General features: G+C 40.6%; 1 protein-coding gene, 4 long non-coding RNA genes and 3 pseudogenes across 6 annotated transcripts in view; 2 read left to right on the top strand and 6 right to left on the bottom strand.

Moving 5' to 3' along the window:
• The window catches only part of LOC148362524 (LHFPL tetraspan subfamily member 3 protein-like), a 44,639-nt gene extending 34,422 nt beyond the window's left edge, over positions 1–10,217 (bottom strand). The window contains exon 1 of the mRNA XM_088339952.1: positions 9,552–10,217. Coding sequence (XP_088196078.1) covers positions 9,552–9,978 — 427 coding nt within the window. The 5' untranslated portion in view covers positions 9,979–10,217. The remainder of the gene's footprint in view (positions 1–9,551) is intronic.
• An 8,835-nt stretch (positions 10,218–19,052) lies between these two features.
• Positions 19,053–20,457, top strand: LOC148362523 (uncharacterized). The gene is made up of 2 exons (XR_015850870.1): positions 19,053–19,281; positions 19,990–20,457. It is a non-coding gene; the product is annotated as an uncharacterized LOC148362523 (long non-coding RNA).
• An 83-nt stretch (positions 20,458–20,540) lies between these two features.
• LOC148362522 (uncharacterized) lies at positions 20,541–22,028 on the bottom strand. The gene is made up of 2 exons (XR_015850866.1): positions 21,645–22,028; positions 20,541–20,916 (listed from the first exon to the last, which is right to left on the bottom strand). It is a non-coding gene; the product is annotated as an uncharacterized LOC148362522 (long non-coding RNA).
• LOC148362521 (uncharacterized) lies at positions 21,394–23,505 on the top strand. The gene is made up of 2 exons (XR_015850869.1): positions 21,394–22,280; positions 23,036–23,505. It is a non-coding gene; the product is annotated as an uncharacterized LOC148362521 (long non-coding RNA).
• An 83-nt stretch (positions 23,506–23,588) lies between these two features.
• LOC148362520 (uncharacterized) lies at positions 23,589–24,899 on the bottom strand. Of its 2 annotated transcripts, XR_015850868.1 has the most exons (3): positions 24,626–24,899; positions 24,382–24,548; positions 23,589–23,964 (listed from the first exon to the last, which is right to left on the bottom strand). It is a non-coding gene; the product is annotated as an uncharacterized LOC148362520 (long non-coding RNA). The 2 variants fall into 2 exon arrangements; XR_015850867.1 differs by lacking the exon at positions 24,626–24,899 and having other exon boundaries at positions 24,382–24,580.
• On the bottom strand, positions 24,827–24,971 carry LOC148362519 (U2 spliceosomal RNA; annotated as a pseudogene).
• A 236-nt stretch (positions 24,972–25,207) lies between these two features.
• LOC148362518 (U2 spliceosomal RNA) lies at positions 25,208–25,356 on the bottom strand (annotated as a pseudogene).
• A 213-nt stretch (positions 25,357–25,569) lies between these two features.
• LOC148362517 (U2 spliceosomal RNA) lies at positions 25,570–25,741 on the bottom strand (annotated as a pseudogene).
• Positions 25,742–26,403: the final 662 nt, after the last annotated feature.

The following is a 26,403-nucleotide window of genomic DNA, read 5'->3' as shown; positions in this document are numbered from 1 at the left end:
AACTCAAAAACCTCAACATAAAGACAATGAAGAAACCTTCAGAAGGGGCCGCACATGAGTTAATCCCATTTCAGGATCACCAGGCTGCAATGGATGTTGCATTAACAAATAATAAAATTAATAATAAAATATAAAAAAATGTAAGTATGATATAAAGTGAAAGACTGAAAGTAGAAAAAATGGACACATAGAGAATAATAAGTCTGTCAAATGAGAGAAGGATGGACGGACAAACGAATCTCTGGGTTCGGGCACACCACCGACCAGTTATCCAAACCAACACATTTGATTTGGTGGTTTTCTAAATGGCCTCTAGGTATATAAATGTGAATGAATGCTTTGTATCAGGTAACGCTGACCTCGCATAGAAGCGGAACCGAACACAGCATCTACGAATCTTCAGAGACAAAGCACTCTAAACCAAATGATGAATGGTGCTAAATCGAGGTAATTGTTCACAAAGATTCTGCTGATGTTACAAAACGGCCGGTTAGTACGTTCTGCTTTCTGGCATGTATGATTCATCTCCGGGATAAATAGGATACAATTCATATGGTTGGTTGGTTGGAGCCCTTAACCACTAGGGCCGCAGTGGGCACCATTTCCTGTGGTGTGTCTTGGGCAAGTACAGCCTGGTGGTGCCCATCCCTCTCCAGGCCAACATATGTTTTCCCGCGAACCTGGGACCTTTTGCATGTTACATGAATGAGTTAACCACTGCACAATATAAATAAGGAAAGCAGAGGGCTATAAAAGAGATAACGCATTTGGGACACAACTCCGTCATAGTTTTTTTTAAACTTTACTAAATTATGTGAATTTTTCAAGGATATTTTTGCATTTTTCCTGACAGTAATGATATGTGTTACCTTTACAGCAACTGTTTCACATTAACAAATAAACTGCTGTGTTAAAATGTTATACAAAACGTATGTAAGTTCATTAGGAAGTGTTCCACACAAATATTTCATATTTATTTGCGCTTTAAGTTGATGGGCGTAGCAAAATAATACTACTTCTGGGTTTCTCGCGTCACTTCCAGTTCCGCCAGCTCAACATAAACAGAGACTCGGACAATGGCTGACAAGACTGTTGCATGTCTAATCCATCCTCATCTATGTTGAAGGATTAAAAAGGCAATGCTGCACGTTTCTGAATCTATTTATATGATGTATAAACAGGTATATATTGTAATAGTTCAAACAAATGTAAAGTCAATGTACTTAATTTTTGTGAACTTATTGGCATATAGTCTCAATGCATTGTGTTGTACTTTTTCAGTTTTCACTATCCAGAGAAGGAAATTAAAGCTTCAATTACATCCTCTGTGGTCAAGGTCCTTCTTTGTTGGTTTAGCTTGGTGTCAAATCGAAGACACTTCAATATACATCAGATTGTTTCGCCAAGGAAGTAACAATGACTTCAAATGCATAACATATGATTAAATCACTTCTTAGAGAGTTTACAAAAACCATGTAGACTGAAAAAATATATAGTTTAGCGGGTCATAAACAAATGGGAGCAATGCTCATATGGGTGAAAATAACAGAGGAAGAGATAAGATAAGATGCCCTTGACGCAAGGACTAAAATAGCTTCACAAAGGGAAGATTCGAGAGCACTCGGCTGTCTTTCGTTCCTTTTAGGCACACACAGAAATATCATAAGGTCATAAATAATAGAAATATTTTGCTTAAAATCTCTAAAAAAAAGTTAGAGAAAGTGCTTTGCCATCTCTTGGCCACCTTATACCAAGTCTGATCAAGGCTTTAAATTTAAATACTATCATGATTACGGATTTGGATCACCTGTGCCCGCTCATTTGGCGCCAGCCGCTGCGGGCTGTCTGATTGGTTCCCTGTCCCTTTTTAAGCCCAGTCCTTTCACTCTCCGGTTGTCAGTCCATCTGCGAACCTCTGTTGTTACAAGGCAAGCCTTTTTCACCCTGACTTCCGCCTGTCCCGTTTTTGTACCTGCCCGTTCCTGATCTTCCCGTTTGTGTCCGGCTACGACCTGTTTTGATCACGTCTGCTCTTCCGTCCCGGCTGACGACCCGTTTCTGACACTGACCACATTTTTGCTCTCCTGTCCCGGCTATCGACCTGTTTTCCATTCCTGACACCGCCATCGCCCGCTACGGAAGATCCACTTCCGTATTCAGATCACAATCCGACTGCGAGAATGACTTGCTTCCCGCGTCCAGCGAGCACCGGATCGTGGGTGCAGCCCTTCCTCTTTCTTTCAATAATACTTGTGGTAAACGTTACGCAATTGGGTCCTGGCCGGACAAATACAGCAACGACAAAAATGATGATCTGTAGAAGGGCTTTAAACTAAATTATTCAAGTGAAGTCAAGTCATGTTTATTTGTATAGCCCTTAATCACAAGGCGGAAAATAAATCTGAAAGATATTAAGGGGCTAGTCCAGGCATAATTTCCCATAATACCAACAGAACCTTAAATTCAAATCTGGTAACATTAGTGCTACTCCATATTTTAGATGGTTGCACGATCCAGGACTTCCTCACACCCTTCCTGGTGGCAGTCCAGAATGGAATATGAATCATTTAATTGAATTCAGTTTTTCCTCATTAATAGCAACATAATGATTTTTTTGGTAACAAATTTAGACATGGCACTCCAGAATAAACACATAATAAAGACTTTAACGAGAAATATAAAATAAAGGAATGTCAAAATATTTACATGGTAGTGCTTGGAGTGGTGCTTAAATCGTAATAATAGTGTGATGAAAAATTGATTAATTAATAAAAGGATTAATGAATTCATTCATTCATTAAATAACTAAATTAATCCATTTATTCTTTCTTCTTTCCTACACCCCTCTCTTATTCCCTCTCTTCCTCCTTCTGTTCTGTCAGGACCAGAACGGAAACAGGACCCAATTGCGTACGTTTTTCACAAGTTTTATTGAAGGAAGAGAAAGTGTTGCCCCCACGGTCCGGTGATCGCGGGGTGCGGGAAGCAGCTCTGAACGCGATGACGGTGTCGGGAAAGGAAAACGGTTCAGTAGCCGGGACAGGAGAGCAAAAATATGGTCGGGGTCAGAAGCGAATCGTAAGTCAGGAAAGGAGAGTATTCGTGGTCGAAGACAAAAAAGGTCGGGACGGGAGAGTGGACGTAATCATGATCAATAACGGGTCGAAGCCGGGGGACAGACAGGAGCAAAAAAACGGGTTGGAGTTGGGGTTAAAAAAGGCTTGCCTAGTGTACATTGAGATTCGCAGACGGACTGACAAAAGGGGACAGAAATGAGCGGGTTTAAATAGGGACAGAGAGCCAATCAGAGTCCGGGGCAAGTGGCGCCAAAGGAGCGGGCACAGGTGCTACACATCAGTAATCATGACATGTTCCTTCTTTCCTTTCTTCCTTCCTTCCTTCCTTCCTTCTTTGCTTCCTTACTTACTTCTTTCCTTCCTTCCTCCCTCCCTCCCCCCCCTCCCTTCCTTCCTTCCTTCCTTCCCTCCTGTCTTCCTTCCTTCCTTCCTTCCTTCCTTCCTTTCCTCCTTCCTTTCCCATCCTTTCTTCCTCTCCCCCTCACATCCTTCCTTCCCTTCTTCCTGGATCTTTTCAAACCACCTGCAAAATTCAACATATTCCAGTTTGAATAAGATTGGAGTGAGGTGGAGTTTGGGGAATTTTCCACTCACTCTGGGCTTCATTCTTTTCAAACCATGCCAATTTCCTAAAAAACAGTCAGCCATTTTGTCAATCTTTTTTTGTAAAGTACACACTTTGCTCTGTTCTGTATTTAGAAAGCTAATATATATTCTTTTTTTTTTAGTTTTATTGCAATAAAAACATTAATGGAACTGCTCTCATCAGCGATTGTTTACCTGTGTAGTTTCGTTACCCAGATGTTGATTTGAACACGCGGAGGAGAAAAAGACAGAAAAAGATTTTTGCACTCAAGTTGACATTTCATCTTAATCAGTCATGCTAGGTTGCCCGCCAGTCTTTTGCGGTCTTCAGAAATCCAAAGTGAAGACAGTGGAAGTTTAAGCTTTATTTAAGAGGAATGGCACTACACGGTGCTAAGCATTCAGGCTCCCTCATCAGACATCAGCAGCTTCTCTTGGTCAGACTCTCTCCTCGCTGCTTCCTCTTTCATCTTTTTGCTGCAGCATCATCACCATCATCATCATCATCAGCAGCAGCCTGCTCATTAAAATGAGCATAATGCATTCATCCAGCTCATCACAGCGTACGAAGCTGGACCTGTTCTACCATAAGTGACCTCATGCTGGTTGCCTCAGCAAGTCTTTGGAGTTTTTTGTTTGCATGAATATTTGCTGAAATGTCGAGCAACTCCACAAACACATTTCTAGTGGACAATTTGGTCTTCTATTGCTTGCGTTCTTGGTGAAAAATGTAATATTTGTCATGTCCTGCATGGTTGTCCTGGCGCCCAGCTGGCCCCGCCCCTTGACACCGGCTGAGACGCATTGGACTGATTGCTTGTGGAGAACTTAAACGCTCCTTTTTGGACTGCCCGTTGCCAGACCTTTGCTTTACCTTGTTGAAGACCTGTTCATGCCTGTTTGATCTGAGTAATGCCTAGTTTGTCATTTTGATTGCCTTTGAACCTGTTTTGTATTGTTTTTGGTCCGTTTGTGTGTTGGACAACTTTTATTTCCTAATTAAAGTGACAGATCGTCTACGCATATGAGTTCCGACTTCCTGCTTCCCGGCCCGTTTCCCGACAATATTAATTGTAAAAGAAATCAGCGAGCATCAAGCAGACTGTGCTCTACCTCTTGTTAAGTAACTCATTGATCATATGTACTGCTTCTTTTGAATAAAAGCATTAATAAATAGCTAATCCTCCAAAAAAAGTGTCCGAAGATAGCTAGGATGGGCTCTAGCACCCCCGCGACCCTACTAAGGATAAGCGGTGCAGATAATGGATGGATGGATGTAATATTCGGAAATAATTGTATTGTTTTTTGATTCTGACTTGTTTATTTTTGCATTCTTGGTCCTGCATAGAGTTAGTGTACAATGTTCAAGAGACCGGTGCTTCGTAAACAAAAATAGCTGACATCCGTCCTTCCCTGCTCTTGATCTGAAATGCATTATAACGCCTCTAGGCACTGTGGTATTGCTAGCATAGCACAGCAAGACACCCTGGTCAGCATTGGTGAGTTTTGGCAGCCCTCAACTGAATTCATTTATCTAATCAGTGCATTGCTCGGATGGAAAGAAGTGACGACAATTGCAAGATTTGGCAGAATTGGAAGATTGGAGTGTATTGTAATATCATCTGGCTGCTGCTGCATTGTTATCCAGCAATACGGCCAGAAGACATTAAGAAATCCATAAGAGCTCTGTTAAGTGAGCAGGTATGCCAGTGTTTGAACTAACACGTTACAGAGGAATGCGTTCCTGTAATACAATTACTTCTCTCGGTAACAGTTACTGTAACACATTCTAAACACAATATTGTAACTTGTAACAATGTTAGTTTTCAAAAGCATGTCATGAAATGCTCATTGACTGTCTCTTTTAACGTAAAATACTGTACAACTCTCAATCTGCCAGCAAAACCACCCTACATACATTAAAGTGTAAGGTGGGTGTGATTGTACCCGTCACCAAAATATAACTAAATACCTTTACAGTGGAGCCGTCTTAAGCACAGAGTATTAGGTCACAACATTTCTCCCCACTGATATTCTGATAATCTCCCTATGGTATATGTATATATCTATATTCACATCCAACCGGCATTTATAACTATTAAATAAAATACTGAAATTAGGGGTTGATTTGGTTGCGTATCACAAGTATGGTAGAGAACGCGTGGGGAGGAGCTTATACAGGAACTTCAAAATCAATGAGGCAAATGTGACCACAGAATTTACGGTAAAAGTGTGCTGAATTATTCTTTATTTTATTTGTAAAATATTTTTGCAACACACCATGCCTGCAGAAAAATAAAATATCTTAAACATTGAAGAAGGAAATATTTGAGTGGTTTGATGACAAAAGAGAAAATAGATATGGGGATGTCTACAGTATAGTCACAGTATATATACAGTACAGTCACAATATGTTAACCCATTTTGTAACAATGACAATAAAGGTATATTCTATTCTATTCTATACAGTAATCACTCGCTATTTTGGTTATCTCATGTTCACTGCTTTGCAGATATTGAATTGAATTTTTCTTTATTGTCATTGATAACAAAGTATCTTGTATTGTGTTCTGCAGCAGAAAGCACACAGAAATACTATTACTGGGGCAGGTTGTATGTGTGTGTTTTGGGTTGGCATGATTGCCTGTGTGCAAGACTGTGATAGGCTAGAGTATGCTGACAGTCAAACAGGTGGACAAGTCAGTGTGACCACCATGACAAACTGAAGCATGGCGACACCACGCTTTTAGCAGCTTGTTACATTGAAAAGAAGTACATCAAGTACTCATATTTTGCTTAGAATTTTGTGAAAAAAGAAAGAAACGAGCAAAGGAAAAGAAGAAATAGTAAAATAAAAAGAAGAAAGAAAAGCAAAAGCAAAGAAGAAATACAGGAAAGAATGAAGAAAATAAAATGAAAAAAGGGAAAAGAGAAAAAGGAACTTAAAAAAAAGAAAATAAAGGAAAAGCAAAAAAGAAAGAATGATATAAACCAGCAAAAAAAGAAATAAAAAATACATGGTTTAAGGGGTACCTGTAGCAGCAAGATGTCTACCCCCTTTAGGTGAGCCTCATGTCAAAACAAATACAAATTTCCCCACCTACGTTAAGTTGAACACATGCACATTTTTATGATAGTTCATGTATTTTTACTCATTATTTCAATATTCTTTTCATTAATATTTCAGAACAGTGTTTTTATCCAAACTTTTTCTGTTTGGCCCAAAATCGCCCAAAGACTAGCTCTGGCAGCCCCCAAGTAAAATGAGTTCGAGACCCCTGTTCTACATAGGCTGTGAGTAAATAGGTGCCTCGTTGAGTTTGTAAGGTTTATTATTGCTTAGTAAGGCAAATTGCAAAGATTATAGGGAGCCATTGGCTGAGGTTGACAGGTGCTTCCCTCGTCCAGCAAGCACCGGATCGCTGGCGCTGGTTTTTCCTCAATATCTCAATAAACCATAGAGAGTATCCTGACCAGCTGTATCTCTGTGTGGTGTGGAGGCTGCAGCGCTACCGACTGGGGTAGTGTGAGGAGGGTAACGAGGACAGCAGAGAAAATAATCGGGACTACACTTCCCTCCATTCAGGACATTGGCCAGAAGCACTGCCTATCCCATGCAAAAAACATTACCGGGGACCCCTCTCACCCCCATCATGGACTGTTCACTCTGCTAGCCTCTGGGAAGAGGTATTGCAGTGTGCGGTGCAGGACCACCAGGCTCCGCAATAGTCTAGTCCCCCTGGCCATTAGACTGTTAAACGGTCAATCTAACATATAGTTAACTTAAATCTAAACGGCTGCTAATCTGACTTTTGCACTACTGGCAGTTTTTTTTTATAGCTTGCCACTCCTTGCACATTGCTCTCTGCACTATTGTAATTACAGCGTTATTGTTACAGTGTTAATGTTACTGTGTAACTGACTTGTTAACCTGACTGCCCATATTGCACATCTGGTTAGCTACTCTTCTTGCACTATCGGCACTATGGTAAAATACTACACGTAGCCAAAATACAATACAACATTATTTATATCTGTACATTCAAGGAAACTGTGGGGGTCAGATGCATCGACATTTCGTTCTGTATACACGTGTACTAGAATGACAATAAAGTAGATCTGAATCTGAATCTGAATCTGAATAAACTTGTGAGCAACGTTATGCATCTGGGTCCTCCTCCTGTTCCGGTCTTGACAGTCTGAGCCTGTCAGTCTTGTTTTAAGAGACATTGTGTATCAATTAGCACCTTTTAGGTAAAAAAAAACCTAATATCACAATATTGTTCACTTTTTTTTGCAGTAGGAAAAAAAGGAGAGGACCCGAAACTCAGATAAGAAATTCCAACCTTTTCTAAAAGCCCTCTTCTGAGCCCTTTCCTTTCAAAATATCCTGGGTTACAAAAGAAGATTCTCCCCGAGGGTGTGGGTATCCAAGAATCGCAGCATGATTGGCTGATGACAATGATGTAAACGTTGCATAATAGTCCAAACAACAAACAACAGTTAGGAATAATAGTCAAAACAACAAACTTGACTCCTATCCAATCTCCTTTGCAGGCGTCCGATATTAAAAACTGAATGAACTTATCAAGTGTTGATTTTAGTGAACAAAAATACGAGAACTATTGTATAAAATTGCAAAAAAATGCTTGTGTGTGTGAAAAAAAATGATATGTATTCTACAAAAAATAAGTTGTCAATGTTCCCTCTAATTTTCCACGGGTCTGAGCGTTCACACAAAGTCGGTGAGCAACGCTTGAAACAACAGTGAGCAACCATAATCCCAAGTGTGGCAAGATAATTAATTATCAAACATGTCCAAAACTTGACATCAAGTTACATTTTGCTGAGTTTCCAGCAATGCAAAATTATTTTTCTCTTTTGAATGAATTGACTCATGTACTATTGCAAAGGTTGTACGGCCTACAAACGTCGTTTGTTCTTACAATTCTTTCACAAGATATCCATTTCTTTTTATTTCCTGATGTATTTTGTCGCATAATATTAACATTTTTGGGGGCTTATTTAGTCGGTTGTAAGATACAGAACTGTACTTAATCACATTTTTTAGTGGAAGTACAATGTTGGCAACAATATTCACTTGATATAATTGGAAATTATTTGAATGCAACACAAACTTTTTCTTCTTTTTTTTTTTTTTTTTTCTACTTTTTAAAAATATCTCATTGTGTTTATTTTTTCCGAGCTGTTACTTTTTTCTTTTTGTTCTCTGTTTACTTTTTTCCTACATTTCTATTTTTCTTTTTTTCTGGCTTTTTTCTAAATTTTTCCTCCTTTTTTTTCCTTCCTTTTGTTTCTTTTTTTCTCAGCTTTTCACTACTTTTTCATTTTGGTATTTTTTTCTTTTTTGTTCTATTCCCCCCTTCTTTTAAGTCATTTTGTGTATAGTTTTACATAATATTTGGTCGTGTTGGGATTAAAGAAGCAAAAACAACCTGAAGAGCCGTTTAGGACCCGAAAGAGCCGGTTCCTTTTAGTGAGCCGAGCCGAAGACGCCGGTTCTCAACAAACTCTACTAACTTTACTCAACTTAGTTCTACTCGGACTCTACTTCAAAATACCGCATTTAGGACACAACGTCAGGGGAACCCGTGTATTTTTACCTTCATGCACTGTAACTTTGACTTAAGTCGCTTCTTTATTAGTAATTTTGAGCCCTCATTTTTGTGCGCAGGCTAGATTTTGTTGTGTTTAGAGAATGTGCAAGCAGTGCGCGATTGCGCACGCGCGCAGTTTAGAGGGAATACTGGTGTGTGTGTGAATGGGTAAGTGTGAAGCACATTGTTACGCGCTTTGGGAGGTCTTCATTGACCTGAAAAGCGCTATAGAAATGCATTAACATTATATTACATTACATATACATCTTACCTGCAGCACCCTGCATCCAGCCACAGATCTTGTAGACGGTGGAGGTGCTGAGGAGGAAGAAGAGCGAGAAGCATCCGATGCAGGTGACCACCAGCATCATGGACATCCCGATGAAGAAGGAGGCGGCCTTGAAGGCTCTGGACGGGATGGCGGCGAACTCGGTGAAGCTCCCCTGACAGGCGAGCTCTCTGGAGACCCCATCCCCAATGCAGTAGTGAAAAAGGCCGAAGTAGCCGGCCTGCGGCGTGTCCACGCCATCACCGATCCAGTAAGGCTGCGAGAAGATGGTTACATTCACGATACCGAACAAGATGGTGAAAATAGCCCACAAGAGTCCGATGACGCGCGAGTTTCGGACGTAATTGGTCTGGTACAGTTTGGCAGCTTCTGCAGACGGTAACATTGATGCGGCGCTGGCGGGTAACATTGTATGCACGCACCGCTGGAAAAAAATATATCTGCGTAGGGGGGCGGTAAAGGGGTGGAGGTGAAGCCGATCTATGGCCGCGAGAGTGCGGCGCAGCCTTTGCGGTGTGGAGCGATCATTTGGCGGCGTGGCATCCTCCGAACGGGTCGCTGGTCCCCGTCAATGAAACGCCAAGGAGCGGTGATCACACGAGCGCCTTCGCTTCCTCTCTCTCGCGGTGCAAGCGTCAGGGATGTGTCGTTCGCAAACGAGAGGGATCTAGGAGCAGGGTTTCTTTTTCTCTCGCGTTCTCCATCTCCCTCGCGTTTTCCCTCTCTCTTTTTTATTAATCTTTCTCTGTGCCTTTCTTTCTTTCTTTCTTTCTTTCTTTCTTTCTTTCTTTCTTTCTTTCTTTCTTTCTTTCTTTCTTTCTTTCTTTCTTTCTTTCTTTCTTTCTTTCTTTCTTTCTTTCTTTTTTTCCTTCTTTCCTTCCTTCCTTCCTTCCTTCTTTCCTTCCTTCCTTCCTTTCTTTCTTTCTTTCTTTCTTCCTCCCTCATTAACTCTATATTCATCTGTTGCTGTTTTTCTTTCTATCTTTCTCTTTTTCTATCTTTGCCTTGCCCTTTTCCCACTCTTTATTTCTGCTTTTGTTTCTTTTTTCCCAGTTTTGTATTCATTTTTTCTTGCTTATTCTTTTGCCTTCCCTTTCTGTCATTTTTTATCTTTCTCGCTCTCTTTCCGGATCTCTCTCTTCATCTCTGTTTCTCTATAACTCATGCAATCTCTTTTCATATTGTCTCTTTCTCTTTCGATCTTTCTCTCACTTTCTCACAATGTACCTCTCTTTCCATTTTTTATATAATTTCTATCTTTATCCCCGCATCTCTCTGTAATACTTTCTCTCTCTTTCCCTAGATGGTAAGGCGCCCGCTTTGAGACTGGGAGGTCGGTGGTTCGCGCCCCGGCCGAGTCATTGCTAAGACTTAAAAAGTGGTCGGCGGCGCCCTCTGTTGGCTGCGGCTGCATCGGCTCGCTACAACGGGTCAGGTGCAATCGACATTTCGTTCTGTGTACATTGTTACACAGAATGACAATACAAGGAAATTATTATTATTATTATTATTATTATTAATCTTTCCCTGTCCCTTTCTTTCTTTCTTTCTTTCTTTCTTTCTTTCTTTCTTTCTTTCTTTCTTTCTTTCTTTCTTTCTTTCTTTCTTTCTTTCTTTCTTTCTTTCTTTCTGCCTTTCTGCCTTTCTGCCTTTCTTTCTTTCTGCCTTTCTGCCTTTTTTTTCTTACTTTCTTTCTCCATTTCTGCCTTTCTTTCTGCCTTTCTTTCTTCCTTCCACCCCATTACCTCTATATTTCTCTGTTGCTGCTTCTTTCTATCTTTCTCTCTTTCTGTCTTTGCCTTGCATTTTCCCACTTTTTATTTCTGCTTTTGTTTCTCTTTTCCTGTTTTTTTAAATTCATTTTTTTCAAGCTTTGTCTTTTTCGTCCCCTTTCTGTCATTTGTCATCTTCCTCGATCTCTTTTCATATCCCCCTCTTCATCTCTGTTTCTCTCTAACTCTTGCACTCTTTTTTCCACCCTGTCTCACTTTCTCTTTCGATATCAATCTTTTTCTTTCTCTTTCTCTCTTTCTCTTTCCATCTTTCTCACTTTGGGGCGGCAGTAGCTCAGGAGGTAGAGCGATCGTTTTAGGATTAAGGGATCCCAGTTCGAATCCCGGCTTGTCCGTGTTACATGTCGAAGTGTCCTTGGGTAAGACATTGAACCCCCAATTACCCCCAATAAGCAGGTTAGCGCCTTACATGGCTGCACAGATCACGGCCGCTATTGGGAAATGTGAAGCACACTGTAAAGCGCTTTGGGAAGTCATTGACTTGAAAAGCGCTATATAAATGCAGATCATTTTCATTTCACATTTTCACTTTCTCACTATGTATCTCTCGTTCCATTTTTTATATATTTTCTATCTTCATCTGTAATACTTCCTCTCTCCTACCCTCTATTTCCCTCTCAATCTTTCTTTTATTATCTCTTTTTTTCTCTTCCTTTTTCTTTTGATCTCTCCATTTATCTCTCTTTCACATTTTTCTTGCCCTTTCCTTCCTTTTTTTCTCTCATTTTCCCCTTTCCCATTTTTTTCCAATTTTGTTTCTTTTTCTCAGTATTTTAGCTATCTTTTCTTGCTTTAATTTTTTCTCAACCTTTAATTTCTTATTTTCTTTCATTTCTTCCATTCATTTCATTCATTTTTGGTTTATTTCTCCCCCCATTTTGTTACATATGTATAGGTAATAAACCATTGAAAACAAAAATAAAACAAAATAATCGTCTTTTTAGTGAGCCGAGCTGAAAGAGCCGGTTCTTGAATTAGAACCCGAATTCCCATGACTAGCAAGCGTCATTGGACAGTGTCCTTGGAAGCTGGCGACGTCCTACACGCGTTGACGTACGCGCCATTGACGGTGTAACAATTTGGCATGCACTTCTGAGTAACTCACGAATCCCAAATGTGAATTCAATATCATTTATTCTTTTTTTCAAGCGGATTTGATGTTCATGTTTGATGACAGCTTCGCGCCGGTCAGCAGTGATGCTGGCGGGCGGAGAGAGAGGCGCATGCGCACACGATCACAGGCGTATACGGTCTCACTAACTCGGCAATGCGCCTCAAGTAATCGTTCGGTTATCGCGGTTAATGAGGACCATAACCACCTGCAAAAAATGAAAATCCGCGAAGGTAGTGACGCCCCTTCAAAAATGCTTAATTTTTTAAAAATTACTTTATTTTATCATTGTTATTTTTTAGACCTGCGAAGCTCTGAACCCGTGAACGTGGAACCAAAAAAGAGCGACGCCCCTTCAAAAATGCTTAAAAAAATAATTAAAATAAAAAATATATTTATTTATTTTTTTAAATTATTTTATCTTATTATTAGTATTTTTTAGACCTGCGAAGCTCTACCCGCGAACGTGGAACCATGAAGTAGCGACGCCCCTCAAAAATGCGTTAAAAAAAAAAAAATATATATATATGTATATACATATATATATATATATATATATATATATATATATATATATATATATATATATATATATATAATATATATATATATATATATATATATATATATATATATATATATATATATATATATATATATATATATATGTTTATTTATTTATTTTAAAAATTATTTTATTTGATTATTATTATGTTTTAGACCTGCGAAGCTCTGAACCCGCGAACGTGGAACCAAGAAGTAGCGACGCCCCTTCAAAAATGCTTAAAAAAAACAAAAACAAGAAACGTGAACGTGGAACCGCGAAGTAGCGAGGTCCCACTGTAGTCAAAAACGAGATACCAAGCAACACACGACAAGTCGGTAATTTGACAATTGATGGGCAAATACCAGTTATCACAGGGGCAGTGTTATTAAAAAAATGAATTAGTTAGAGTTATTTACTTCATTTAAAACTCAATCAGTACCATAACTTATAACTGTGTTTTCATAATCCTTGAGTGCCAAAATGTAAAATTACATTTTTCTTATTTTATTCACACATCGAAAGAGCGCCCACACACTAGTGTTGCTTCCTGTATCCAGCAAATGAAGTGTGTGGGCGGCTTCATATGGTGAGTAGGCATTGTAAGTAGGGTGGTGAGAAAGGTGAAGATATGGATAAGAATGGACAGCTAACGCTTTGATAGAGCTTATTTATTTTAGGCATGACTTAGTCCCTTCTTCATCGTCGAGGCAGAGACGGATGGCTTTTCGTGCAAGTCCGCAGGAGCTTAATCGCCATGGTGACCGAAATGGTGTGATCAGGTCACCGGAAACATCTGGCGTTGACAAGTTCATGCATCGTTCATGCAGAAGTTCAGTGTTCTTGCAATAAAATGTAATCTGGCAAGCAAAGAGCACTTGTGTTTATTGAAAGTATTTTTATTGGTGGAATTACAAATGCAAAAAGAGAAGCCACCAAAGTAAAAGTTCTTCTTAAAATGCTTCCTATCACAAAAGCCACTTTTCTTCGGACTTTTCAGAGAATGAGTATATTCAATACACTTGATTCTTTGGAAAGGCCCCCTTGACGGAGCCTTGTGCCCCCGGAAACCCCCCCACCACACTATTTGCCAACCACTGCTCTAAAAATAAGATCCTAGGCCCAAACTCGGCCCAAAATTCTGAGTCGGACAAATAACACCCCTTTTCCTCACAAAGAGAATACAAAAATTCAGGTTTACGCAAATCAAGTTAATTTGTCAGGCTCGGGCTAGTTCGGGCTTCAATACCCACGGGTTCGGGTTGGGTCAGGCCAGTTTTTATAGGCCCAATCTTACCTCTGGGTCACTCTAAGTGAGCCTAATGTTTTGTAAAATAAAAACAAATTCCTCAACTTACGAGTATTTTAAGAAATGCATGATACATGATAGTTCATGTATTTTAGCATATTACGAATATTATTTATCATTATTATTATTATAATTTAAAAAAAATATATACGTTTCTTTAACACTAGGATAACACACACAAAGGGAGAGTGTGCAATATTTGCCCACTAGATAATGCTGGAAGCGCGGCGGGGCAGTGGTTAGCGCGTGTGCGGCACAGTTCTGAGGTCGAGAGATCAAACCCTCTGTGTGGAGTTTGCATGTTCTCCCCATGCTAGCGTGGTGTCTGGTGTCCTCCCACATTCCAAAAACATACATATCAGGTTAATTGGCTGGTCCAATCGTCCCTAGGTGTGAATGGGCGAGCAAATTGTCTGTCCCTGTGTACCCTGCGACTGGCTGGCAACCAGTTCAGGGTGTCCCCTGCCCCCTGCCCGAAGATTGCTGGGATGGGCTCCAGTACCCCCGCGACCCCACTGAGGATAAGCGGTGCAGAAAATGGATGGATAGATAATGCTGTATTGTTTAGTGTAACCAAAGACAGTGCTAAAAACACAAGGTAGAATTCAAACTATGGACACTCATAGTGACCAAAAAGAAGAAAATCTACAAATTATCAGCAAGACAGTGTACTACTATGTCAGCTCCCTTTAGGTGAGGCTAATGCTATGTAAAATACAGTATTTTCAAAATTTGCACCCTTTGCTGATATTTCATGTACATTTGCCTAATTTTTAAATGAACATTGTTATTTTTGATCAATGAAGTTGTTTAAAATCACTAAGAGGCGATAAATAATACACACTGTCCCTTTAAGTCACCAACAGATGGCAGCTTATTTCAGTAGTATAACACAATTATAGGCACCATAACATTTCTTCTGCCACTTATAAATTGTCATCATTTTGAACAATATAATCTAAATTCAATCCAGGAAGTAAATGGAAGGAGACCAAGATGATGGCCGCGATTGACGTGGATGGATGGTGTTATGAGTGCACTGGAGGAAAGAGGTCTAAATCTAGTGGAAGCTAGAGCTCTTGTTGGTGATAGGAATGAGTGGAGAGGTGTTGTAAAAGGATAGTGGGATGTGTAGACTTGTTCTATGGGATGGGCAGGGGACCCGTATGATGCGGCAGGGGTAAACCAGTGAAAACTGTCAAACAGTAGAGTGTGTTGTGTCACCCCGACCCGAGTGACACGGACGCTTTCTTGTGTCCCGTTTTATCTGGAGGGACGAAAGCATGACCAACTTGGATGCCGAGGTGCTTATCTTGTTTGGGCATTTGGGTTGGCCATGGTCCCAAAAAATGTTTGTGTGTGTTTTTTGCTACTTTTTCCCTTTTTACTTTTCTTTGTTTTTGTTTGTGCTTGTCTTGCTGTCGGTCACCCTTCTCGAGGGATATGACCAGGGTAGATATTAGATAGATAGAAATCCCCGTTGTACCATAGACTTTTCCCTGTAATTCAAAGGATTTAGTTTGTAAACACGTGTCACAAAACTAATTTTGGGGGGCTTTATAGATATTAGCCCAAATAAGATGCATTGTTCGAAATGTTCTTCCTCTGGTGTGCGTCTAATGCACAGGTGTCAAACAGGCGGCCCGCGGGCCAAATCAGGCCGGCTAAGGGATTGAATCTGGCCCGCGAGACAACACTCAGAGAAGCGCAAGAGAAAAACAAGCTGCAGGTTGAACTATGTCAACTTGATGTTGCCAAAGAAAGGTGCCTCAAACAAAGACACTGTACTTGTATTTCTCTCTCTCTCTCTCTCTCTCTCTCTCTCTCTCTCTCTCTCTCTCTCTCTCTCTCTCTCTCTCTCTCCCTCCTTTCCACCCCTTTTCTCCCACTCTATCTCTTTCTCTTTCACTCTCTTTGTCTCTTTATTTGTTGCTCTTTGTCTCTATCTCTTTCTGTGTCTTTTTAACTTCTTTTGCTCTAACTTCCTTTTTTCCTTTTCTCTCTTTCCTCTTTCTCTCTTCCTACCCTTCGCGCTTACTTTTCTCTTTTCTCTCCTTCTGTATTTCTATTTCTCTTTGGATTTCTTTCTTCCGCTCCTTTTCTTTCCCCCTCTCTCACGACTTCTCTTTTTGTCTCTTTTGTTTTGTCACGCTCTCTCCCTCTCTCTCTTTCTTTGTCCCGCCCTCTCTCCTTTTCCCTCCCTCTTTCTCTTATTGTTTTATCCCTCTTTTTCTTTCTCTTTAATCTACTAGTCCGGCCCCCGACAGAATGTTTGTTCTATCGTGTGGCGTCCGAGCTGAAATGAGTTTGAGACCCCTGGTCTAATGGATTAACAATTGCATTCAAAGAGAAAGTTCCACTTCAGATACATCAGGAGTCATTTCTTCTGACATTTCTCACACATCGGAAAAAAATACTTATTAAAAGAGCATTTAACTGTAGGGAAAGAAGGAACGGAACAAATGAAGAAGCATGAATGCACCGCTGCACATCAACTGTCAAATTGCCGTGAATGAATATAGCCCGGTGCACCGCCCATCCATAAACCATTTTCTATACTGCTTCTTCTCATTAAGGTCATGGGTGACCTCGAGCATATCTTGCATTTTTGTGTTACCAGTTTATCATCCAAAACAAACAGACAGAAGGGGCGGCAGTAGCTAAGGAGGTAGAGCGCTCGTCTTGGGATCAAGGGATCCTAGTTCGAATCCCGGCTCGTCTGTGTTACATGTCGAAGTGTCCTTGGGTAAGACACTGAACCCCTAATACCCCCAATAAGCAGGTTAGCGTCTTACATGGCTGCAATACAAGGCCGCTATTGGGAAATGTGGAGCACATTGTAAAGCGCTTTGGGAAGTCATTGACTTGAAAAGCGCTATATAAATGCAGATCATTTAATTTCATTTTTCAGACAGACAGACAGACAGACAGACAGACAGACAGACAGACAAAAACTGCCATGGAAAATGTTACTATGAAGTGTAGAGGTTCTCAACTGGTCAGACTTAAGGACCAACTGTCCCAATCGATTTACAAGCAACCCAATTGAATTTAAAATTTCCACTGAATCCCTAATCAAAGCGGCGCCGCCAGCGAGCGGCTACCTTTTCCAGCAGCTGCCCTGTTATCTCTCACTTTTTGTGATTTATTGTTTTATTGTCTGCTCCTATCTTCAGTGTTTTTCTTCCCGTTTGACAACTACACTTTGAATGACTTTCTATCCTATGGACATGGGTTTTAGCGCACAAAAATGCGTTTATTCGAGGAATCAACTCCCTGCCCTGAAGAATTCTCGTGCCGGCGTGATGAGGGGGCCTATGGCGGAAGAAGAGCCGGAGCTAGCTAAGCGGCTAGTGGCGTTATAAGTCTTCGGTACCATCCGTAATCATGGTAAATGCGAACTCACTACCAAATAAGACCAACGAGTGCTGGTGGAAAACATCGAAGCGCACAGGGAGTGCAGTTGCTGTGTTTTGCGGAAACGTGGCTCAAGTTTAGCATTCCGGACGCTAACGTGTAGCCACCCGGAGCTACCCGGAGCAATCCGGCTTCAGCGCCGCTATACAGAGACACGAAAGCCTGGGGGAATCGGAGAGGAGGCGGACTCGCTAACACGAGGTGGTGTATCCCTGGACACAAGAAAAGATTTCCATCTGCCGCATCCATCCATCCATCTATCTATCTATCTATCTATCTATCTATCTATCTATCTATCTATCTATCTATCTATCTATCTATCTATCTATCTATCTATCTATCTATCTATCTATCTATCTATCTATCTATCTATCTATCTATCTATCTATCTATCTATCTATCTATCTATCTATCTATCTATCTATCTATCTATCTATCTATCTATCTATCTATCTATCTATCTATCTATCTATCTATCTATCTATCTAATGCCCCCAATAAACAGGTAGGCGCCTTGCATGGCTGACTACCTATTGTGTGAGTGAGTGTGTGAATGGGTAAATGTGAAGCACATTGTAAAGCGCTTTGGGAGGTCTTCATTGACTTGAAAAGTGCAATATAAATGCAGACCATTTACCATTTACTTCTAAAATGTAGAAGATCTCTCCTGCCGTGTGTGCAAACTGGGTAAAATACTTCAGGAAACGTTTGACCTTTGTAATAGCAACCAAAGGCCACTGTACCAAATACTAACATTCATTTTCTTAGGTGTTCAAATACTTATTTGCAGCTATATCACACAAATAAACATACATTGTGATTTCTGGATTTTTCTTTTATTTGTTTATCTCTTTTCACAGTGGACATGCACCTACGGTAAAAATTTCAGACCCCTCCATGATTTCTAAATGGGAGAAATAGCAAAATAGCAGGGTGTTCAAATACTTATTTTCTTCAATGTATTAGCAGAGAAACCTCACCCACTGAGCCCAAACAATGAACACTGCACTACTTTACTTCCATTTTAAAAAAAATATTATTTTGCTAGCAATCTTTAACAACTTAAAACAAGTTATTAAATATATGTCCCTGGAGTACCACATAGATCATTACTATATACAAATATTAATAATATAAATGATAAAAATTACAAGAACAACAACAATAATAATAATAATAATACAATAAATTCCGGACTATAGAGCGCACCTGATTATAAGCCGCACCCACCACATTTTAAGAGGATAAGTCATTTTTCAAGTCATTTTTATTTTTATAGCCCTTAATCACAATTAGGCTGCGTCCCATTCTTCGCACTTTCACTCGCTATGTGCCCTAGTCACTCGGTTTGCGCGTTCACGTGAAAATGGGGTGTGTCCCGATACTCTCAAGACCGAGGCAGAAGTGCCCTCAAACCAAGTCGTAACCACTTCAAGACCGAGGGGGCTCTCGACCTCACTTGGCAGCGAAGTGACTACCCAGAAGGCTTTGCGAATTCTCAATATCAACAAACATGCCCGAAAAGGAACCACACAAATGTAAGTAGTTTTCCACAACCACGCATGTATTTGCAATAAAATGTATTGAGATATCTTAGTTAGACGTAAATGCAATAGAAAATCGTATTTTCGCGTTAAAACACGAACATTGCAAAATCGCTACTTTACGAAGTGCACTAATCTACCAAGGGAGCTGGCAAAAAAAAACCTTCACGCTACAAACTGTAAAGTAGGATAACTGTGCAGAAAATCACGGTTCAGCCCATCCCTGTTTTTATCTTAAACGAGTCGTGCTTTTCATGTACATGGCCAGTCGCTAAAGGAGCATAGTCAGAATACCGTTCTGGACATAAGCGCTTGTTTACTGCACACAATTTCGGGTGTCGTGTTTTATTTACAATATGATTCTTTCATGTGAGATCAGAATGCATTAGTTTTCATCATGCATTACGAGTAATGTCTCCGAATTTCACGTGGAAATACAGTTGAAACAAACTACTATCACATAGTTCACTGTCTTCTCTGTAAACACATATTAAGTGAACGAATTACCTTCTCAAAATGTTGTCCAAATGTGGAGACAATTCTAAAGCATATGTGATGCTGGCCAATAGAAGGCTCATACAGCCATAAGAATAACATGTCAATTTCATGTCTCACATCAACTAGTTGAGCATCGTATACACAGTTGTTTTTGTACAATACATCAGCATTAAGTAATTCTTGTTTTTTCCACCCAACCTAAAGGCCATTGTAGAACGTCCCGTGGAAGAGCTGGTCACCATCACAGCTACCACGCCATCCACACCACCGGGCACGTCGTTGGCACCTTCTAATCCGGCGCCAAACCCCAAATCACCCAGAAAAAAAAAGGAAGCACGATACACTCCTTGACTTTTTGAAAGTGGAGTCTGCCAGAGTGAGGAAAAGTCTCGAAGAAACTGTGGCCAAAACTGAGCGGTTCCCGTCCTTTTTGGGAAGCTCGTGGACAAATTTCCAGAACAGTGACATCTCTGCAATGTTTCCCTTTGTTTTATAAAAGGAAAATATTTTTTTTTATTAAGAACTCAATGAAGTTCCAGTTTGTGTTTTCCAGCTTCATGGAAGTATTGGTATATTTTTGTTAAAATTTGTGACACATTATTTATTTACTATTATGTATTTTGGCCCAATGTGAGTTTGTTTTTCTGAAAGTAAAGTATTATTTAAGCTGGAGTGATTTGTAGTTGTTTTCTGTCCAACAGTCACATAGTTCACACGCAGTATCTCACATCATTATGAAATAAACCACCAAGGTGTTACTCAAAATGAAGATGTTTATTGAATAGTAATGCAGAAAAGCACATAATGCAAATGTGGGTCTGACTTAAAGAGCCTAAAATATGGCTTTTGGGCAATTTATTCCATATTAACTGTGGACAATTCTTTGTACGGTGGACCTGGGAACCCTGAAGACCCGTGACACCACACGGTAGGACAGAGCGTGGGCCAGCCAGTACACGTAGATCAGGACCTCCAGCCATGGCCCTGTTCCCTCTTTAGCAGCTCCTGCAGGGCCCACATAACCTTCTTGCTCAACCTTAAGTCCTGAATGAGTTCTGACTCCACATCCAACCATAAGCACAGGATGGGAACATTCCTGTCCAACCTGTCCATGCTTATGGGACAGCCACTCTGGAACACAATAGAAAACAAACATTTTAGACATAAATGTGGGCATAGAAAAGAAAAAGACCGCTTTAACTGTGATGTAAGCATCATGAAAAAATGTTGAAATTTTTTTGGTTTGAACAAATTTATTGACACTAATAACAAAAAAAACAATCATGACAATCACAACAGCAATCAAGCACATTCACAATATTATATTCCAATATGATGTTATTAACAGCAAACACAATGTGAGGGTTTGAACAACCCTTCTCGAAAATCCTATTTGCAATCAAGCATATTCACAATTTCATTATATGATATCTTTGTTAGTGTCAATAGATCTGTCCAAGCCAAAGTCGATTGTCTTTTTTGGTCTGAACAAATCCCATGACACCAACAACAGAAAACAATCATGACCAAACAACAGCAATCAAGCACCTTTTTTATATCCAATGACAATTCTTTTGAATTAAATTCCTTATGAACTAAGGTTTTTGGGTCGTACAGGGAAGTTTGGTGACGATATTATGTCAGCTTAAGGGTCAGGTGGACTGTTCTTGTGTTTGTTTACTTTTCGTCATGTCACACATTCAAGACCCCTACTATGTGTCATAAAATGGCATTAAGATACTAATAAGTAGATTGCCATTTATGTCTACACAAACATAGGGTATTATGTGAACGTGCATTGTATGTTAACTCTTACTGTATTTGACCGAACGGGTCATTTTTTTACTGAGTGTACGTACCTTGTAAAGGTGAATCAGCACTACATAGCGCCGAAGCTGTCTTCAGTATAGCACATTTCTCCTCCGTTGATTGGAGACACGGAAAAGATGATGAGCTTTCAGGCAATCGGTAATAACACAGCTGTAGCGGGCATTTTTAACGTTGCACGAAATCTCCAACTGACACACTACAGGTTGAGACTCGAGTTGTTTACATGTGACGTAGGCCTATACGTCACTAAGGTCTACAGCCAATTAATATTACCGCCATCTCCTGGACAGGGGTGGAACCTTGCAAGTCTTGTCCAAACCTTTTCCACTTTGCACTCCACTCGATGAGGGCACTCCTCTATCGAGGGACCTCACTGGAGGGTTCTCGGGGCCGAGTGAGAGAAATGGGATTGGGCCTAATTAGGCTGAGTCCCATTCTTCGCACTTTCACTCGCTATGTGCCCTAGTCACTCGGTTTGCGCGTTCACGTGAAAATGGGGTGTGTCCCGATACTCTCAAGACCGAGGCAGAAGTGCCCTCAAACCATGTCGTAACCACTTCAAGACCGAGGGGGCTCTCGACCTCACTTGGCAGCGAAGTGACTACCCAGAAGGCTTTGCGAATTCTCAATATCAACAAACATGCCCGAAAAGGAACCGCACAAATGTAAGTAGTTTTCCACAACCACGCATGTATTTGCAACAAAATGTATTGAGATATCTTAGTTAGACGTAAATGCAATAGAAAATCGTATTTTCGCGTTAAAACACGAACATTGCAAAATCGCTACTTTACGAAGTGCACTAATCTACCAAGGGAGCTGGCAAAAAAAATCTTCACGCTACAAACTGTAAAGTAGGATAACTGCAGAAAATCACGGTTCAGCCCATCCCTGTTTTTATCTTAAACGAGTCGTGCTTTTACATTTACATGGCCAGTCGCTAAAGGAGCATAGTCAGAATACCGTTCTGGACATAGCGCTTGTTTACTGCACACAATTTCGGGTGTCGTGTTTTATTTACAATATGATTATTTCATGTGAGATCAGAATGCATTAGTTTTCATCATGCTTTATGAGTAATGTCTCCGAATTTCTCGTGGAAATACAGTTGAAACAAACTACTATCACATAATCCACTGCCTTCTCTGTAAACACATATTAAGTAAACTAATTACCTTCTCAAAATTTTGTCCAAATGTGGAGACAACTCTAAAGCATATGTGATGCTGGCCAATAGAAGGTTCATACAGCCATAAGAATAACATGTCATTTTTTTGTATCTATTCACTATCAAATAATTATCCAGAACACATCCTATAATTTCCTGTCTCATATCAACTTGTTGAGCATCCTATACACAGTTGTTTTTGTACAATACATCAGCATTAAGAAATTCTTGTTTTTTCCACCCAACCTAAAGGCCACTGTAGAACGTCCCGTGGAAGAGCTGGTCACCATCACAGCTACCACGCCATCCACACCACCGGGCACGTCGTTGGCACCTTCTAATCGGGCGCCAAACCCCAAATCACCCAGAAAAAAAAGGAAGCACGATACACTCCTTGACTTTTTGAAAGCGGAGTCTGCCGGAGCGAGGAAAAGGCTCGAAGAAACTGTGGCCAAAACTGAGCGGTTCCCGTCCTTTTTGGGAAGCTCGTTGACAAATTTCCAGAACAGTGACATCTCTGCAATGTTTCCCTTTGTTTTATAAAAGGATTTTTTTTTTTAATTATTATTAAGAACTCAATGAAGTTCCAGTTTGTGTTTCCAGCTTTATGGAAGTATTGGTATATTTTTGTTAAAATTTGTGACACATTATTTATTTACTATTATGTATTTTGGCCCAATGTGAGTTTGTTTTTCTGAAAGTAAACTATTATTTAAGCTGGAGTGATTTGTAGTTGTTTTCTGTCCAACAGTCACATAGTTCACACACAGTATCTCACATCATTATGAAATAAACCACCAAGGTGTTACTCAAAATGAAGATGTTTATTGAATAGTAATGCAGAAAAGCACATAATGCAAATGTGGGTCTGACTTCCAGAGCCTAAAATATGGCTTTTGGGCAATTTATTCCATATTAACTGTGGACAATTCTTTGTACGGTGGACCTGGGAACCCTGAAGACCCGTGACACCACACGGTAGGACAGAGCGTGGACCAGCCAGTACACGTAGATCAAGACCTCCAGCCATGGCCCTGTTCCCTCTTTAGCAGCTCCTGCAGGGCCCACATAACCTTCTTGCTCAACCTTAAGTCCTGAATGAGTTCTGACTCCACATCCAACCATAAGCACAGGATGGGAACATTCCTGTCCAACCTGTCCACGCTTATGGGACAGCCACTCTGGAACACAATAGATAACAAATCAATTTAGACATAAATGTGGGCATAGAAAAGAAAAAGACCGCTTTAATTGTGATGTAAGCATCATGAAAAAATGTTGAAATGACCTTTTTATATTCAATGACAACTCTTTTGAATTAAATTCCTTATGAACTAAGGTTTTTGGGTCGTACAGGGAAGTTTGGTGACGATATTATGCCAGCTAAAGGGTCAGGTGGACTGTTCTTGTGTTTGTTTACATTTCGTCATGTCACAGATTCAAGACCCCTACAATATGTCATAAAATGGCATTAAGACACTAATAAGTAGATTGCCATTTATGTCTACACAAACTAGGGTATTATGTGAACGTGCATTGTATGTTAACTCTTACTGTATATGACCGAACGGGTCATTTTTTTTAATGAGTGTACGTACCTTGTAAAGATGAATCAGCACTACATAGCGCCGAAGCTGTCTTCAGTATAGCACATTTCTCCTCCGTTGATTGGAGACACGGAAAAGATGAAGAGCTTTCAGGCAATCGGTAATAACACAGCAGTAGCGGGCATTTTTAACGTTGCACGAACTCTCCAACTGACACACTACAGGTTGAGACTCGAGTTGTTTACATGTGACGTAGACCAATACGTCACTAAGGTCTACAGCCAATTAATATTACCGCCATCTCCTGGACAGGGGTGGAACCTTGCAAGTCTCGTCCAAACCATCTCCACTTTGCACTCCACTCGCGGAGGGCACTCCTCTATCGAGGGACCTCACTGGAGGGTTCTCAGGGCCGAGTGAGAGTAATGGGATTGGGCCTTACTCTCAGCCAAAAGGCCAAGCTAAGGTCCTAGCCCTAAAGCCTTGCTGCGATCATTGCGAACGCACCGTTCCCGGAGGTACTGCAATACCGGGCCGATGCGTGGAGTGGACAGAGCAAGCTCTTATTCCATCTCCAGAATGCAAAAATCAAAGCCTAGGAGTCGGGACTCTTACTCTCAGCCAAAAGGCCAAGCTAAGGTCCTAGCATTAAAGCCTTATAAAGAACTGTGGTCAACATCATGATCATGGTATCTCCCCTGCCTGCGATTTCAACTGAGGGGGGTTTTTAAGGGTTATTGATCTATCTTCGTTATTCATTATCCATTATCCGTTATCGGTCAGTTCATTATACGCTACAAAGCCTAGGAGCCGGGACACTTACTCTCAGCCAAAAGGCTAAGCTAAGGTCCTAGCCCTAAAGCCTTGTTGCGATCATTGCGAATGCACCGTTCCCGGAGGTACTGCAATACCGGGCCGATGCGTGGAGTGGACAGAGCAAGCTCTTATTCCATCTCCGGAATGCAAAAATCAAAAGGCCAAGCTAAGGACCTAGTATCTAAGCCTTGCCAAAAGGCCAACAGCCAAGCTAAGGACCTGGCAATTGACCACAAGAGAGCGCCTCAGTTCAACAGGGGGGTTTTGGGGTTTTTAAGGGTTATTGATCTATCTTCGTTATTCATTATCCATTATCCGTTATCGGTCAGTTCATAATACGCTACAAAGCCTAGGAGCCGGGACACTTACTCTCAGCCAAAAGGCCAAGCTAAGGTCCTAGCCCTAAAGCCTTGCTGCGATCATTGCGAATGCACCGTTCCCGGAGGTACTGCTATACCGGGCCGATGCGTGGAGTGGACAAAGCAAGCTCATATTCCATCTCCGAAATGCAAAAATCAAAGATAGTGACTTCATAGAAAGTACACAAGGCCAAGCTAAGGATCTAGCATCAAAGCCTTGCAAAAGGCCAAGTTAAGGTCCTTAACTCCATGGATAGTACACAAATCCAGATCTACACAATCTTTTTTTTCAGTTCCACAACCTCAGCCGGCAACCACAGCCAGTACACAGTTCAAAAACCACAGCCAGCAAATTGATCGGAAAATGATTACGGTACTTAAAATTTGATGCAGACCTGCAGAGTCCAGGTACCATTAAAAGTAATCCAAGGAAAAAAAGTTTATATTTCCAAAGGTAAGGGTGGGAAAAATATATATCCACTATTGTCTGCCGTGTCCACAAACACTCACCTTTATCGGTCCCCACTTCCCATCATCTTCGCGTCTGTTACGCCTCTTCTTTTTAATTGGTCAGTGCAAGACTTATCAGAATAAGTGTCCAAAAATAAATACATTACAAAAATATACAGTTGCAAATACATATTATACATGGTTACACATATTTACAAAGAAAGACGGTACACCGAGAAAGTTTTCAAAGCTTTTACAATAATATTATAACTTTCATCCCAAACCGTGCCTGTGAAAGGTAGCAAAACGCTACTAGCAACACGCTCGCATTACAGTTAAGGAGTCTGTTGAAAAAAAACATGCCGTACATATAGAAACCACGGAATATGAGCTTGCTCTGTCCACTCCACGCATCGGCCCGGTATTGCAGTACCTCCGGGAACGGTGC

The sequence above is a fragment of the Urocampus carinirostris genome, chromosome 7, assembly GCF_059441175.1.
Source record: "Urocampus carinirostris isolate Australia breed hairy pipefish chromosome 7, RoL_Ucar_1.0, whole genome shotgun sequence".
NCBI classification, from domain to species: Eukaryota; Metazoa; Chordata; class Actinopteri; order Syngnathiformes; family Syngnathidae; genus Urocampus; species Urocampus carinirostris.
Note: the sequence above shows the minus strand (reverse complement) of the source record. Positions and strands in the feature narration are given on the sequence as shown.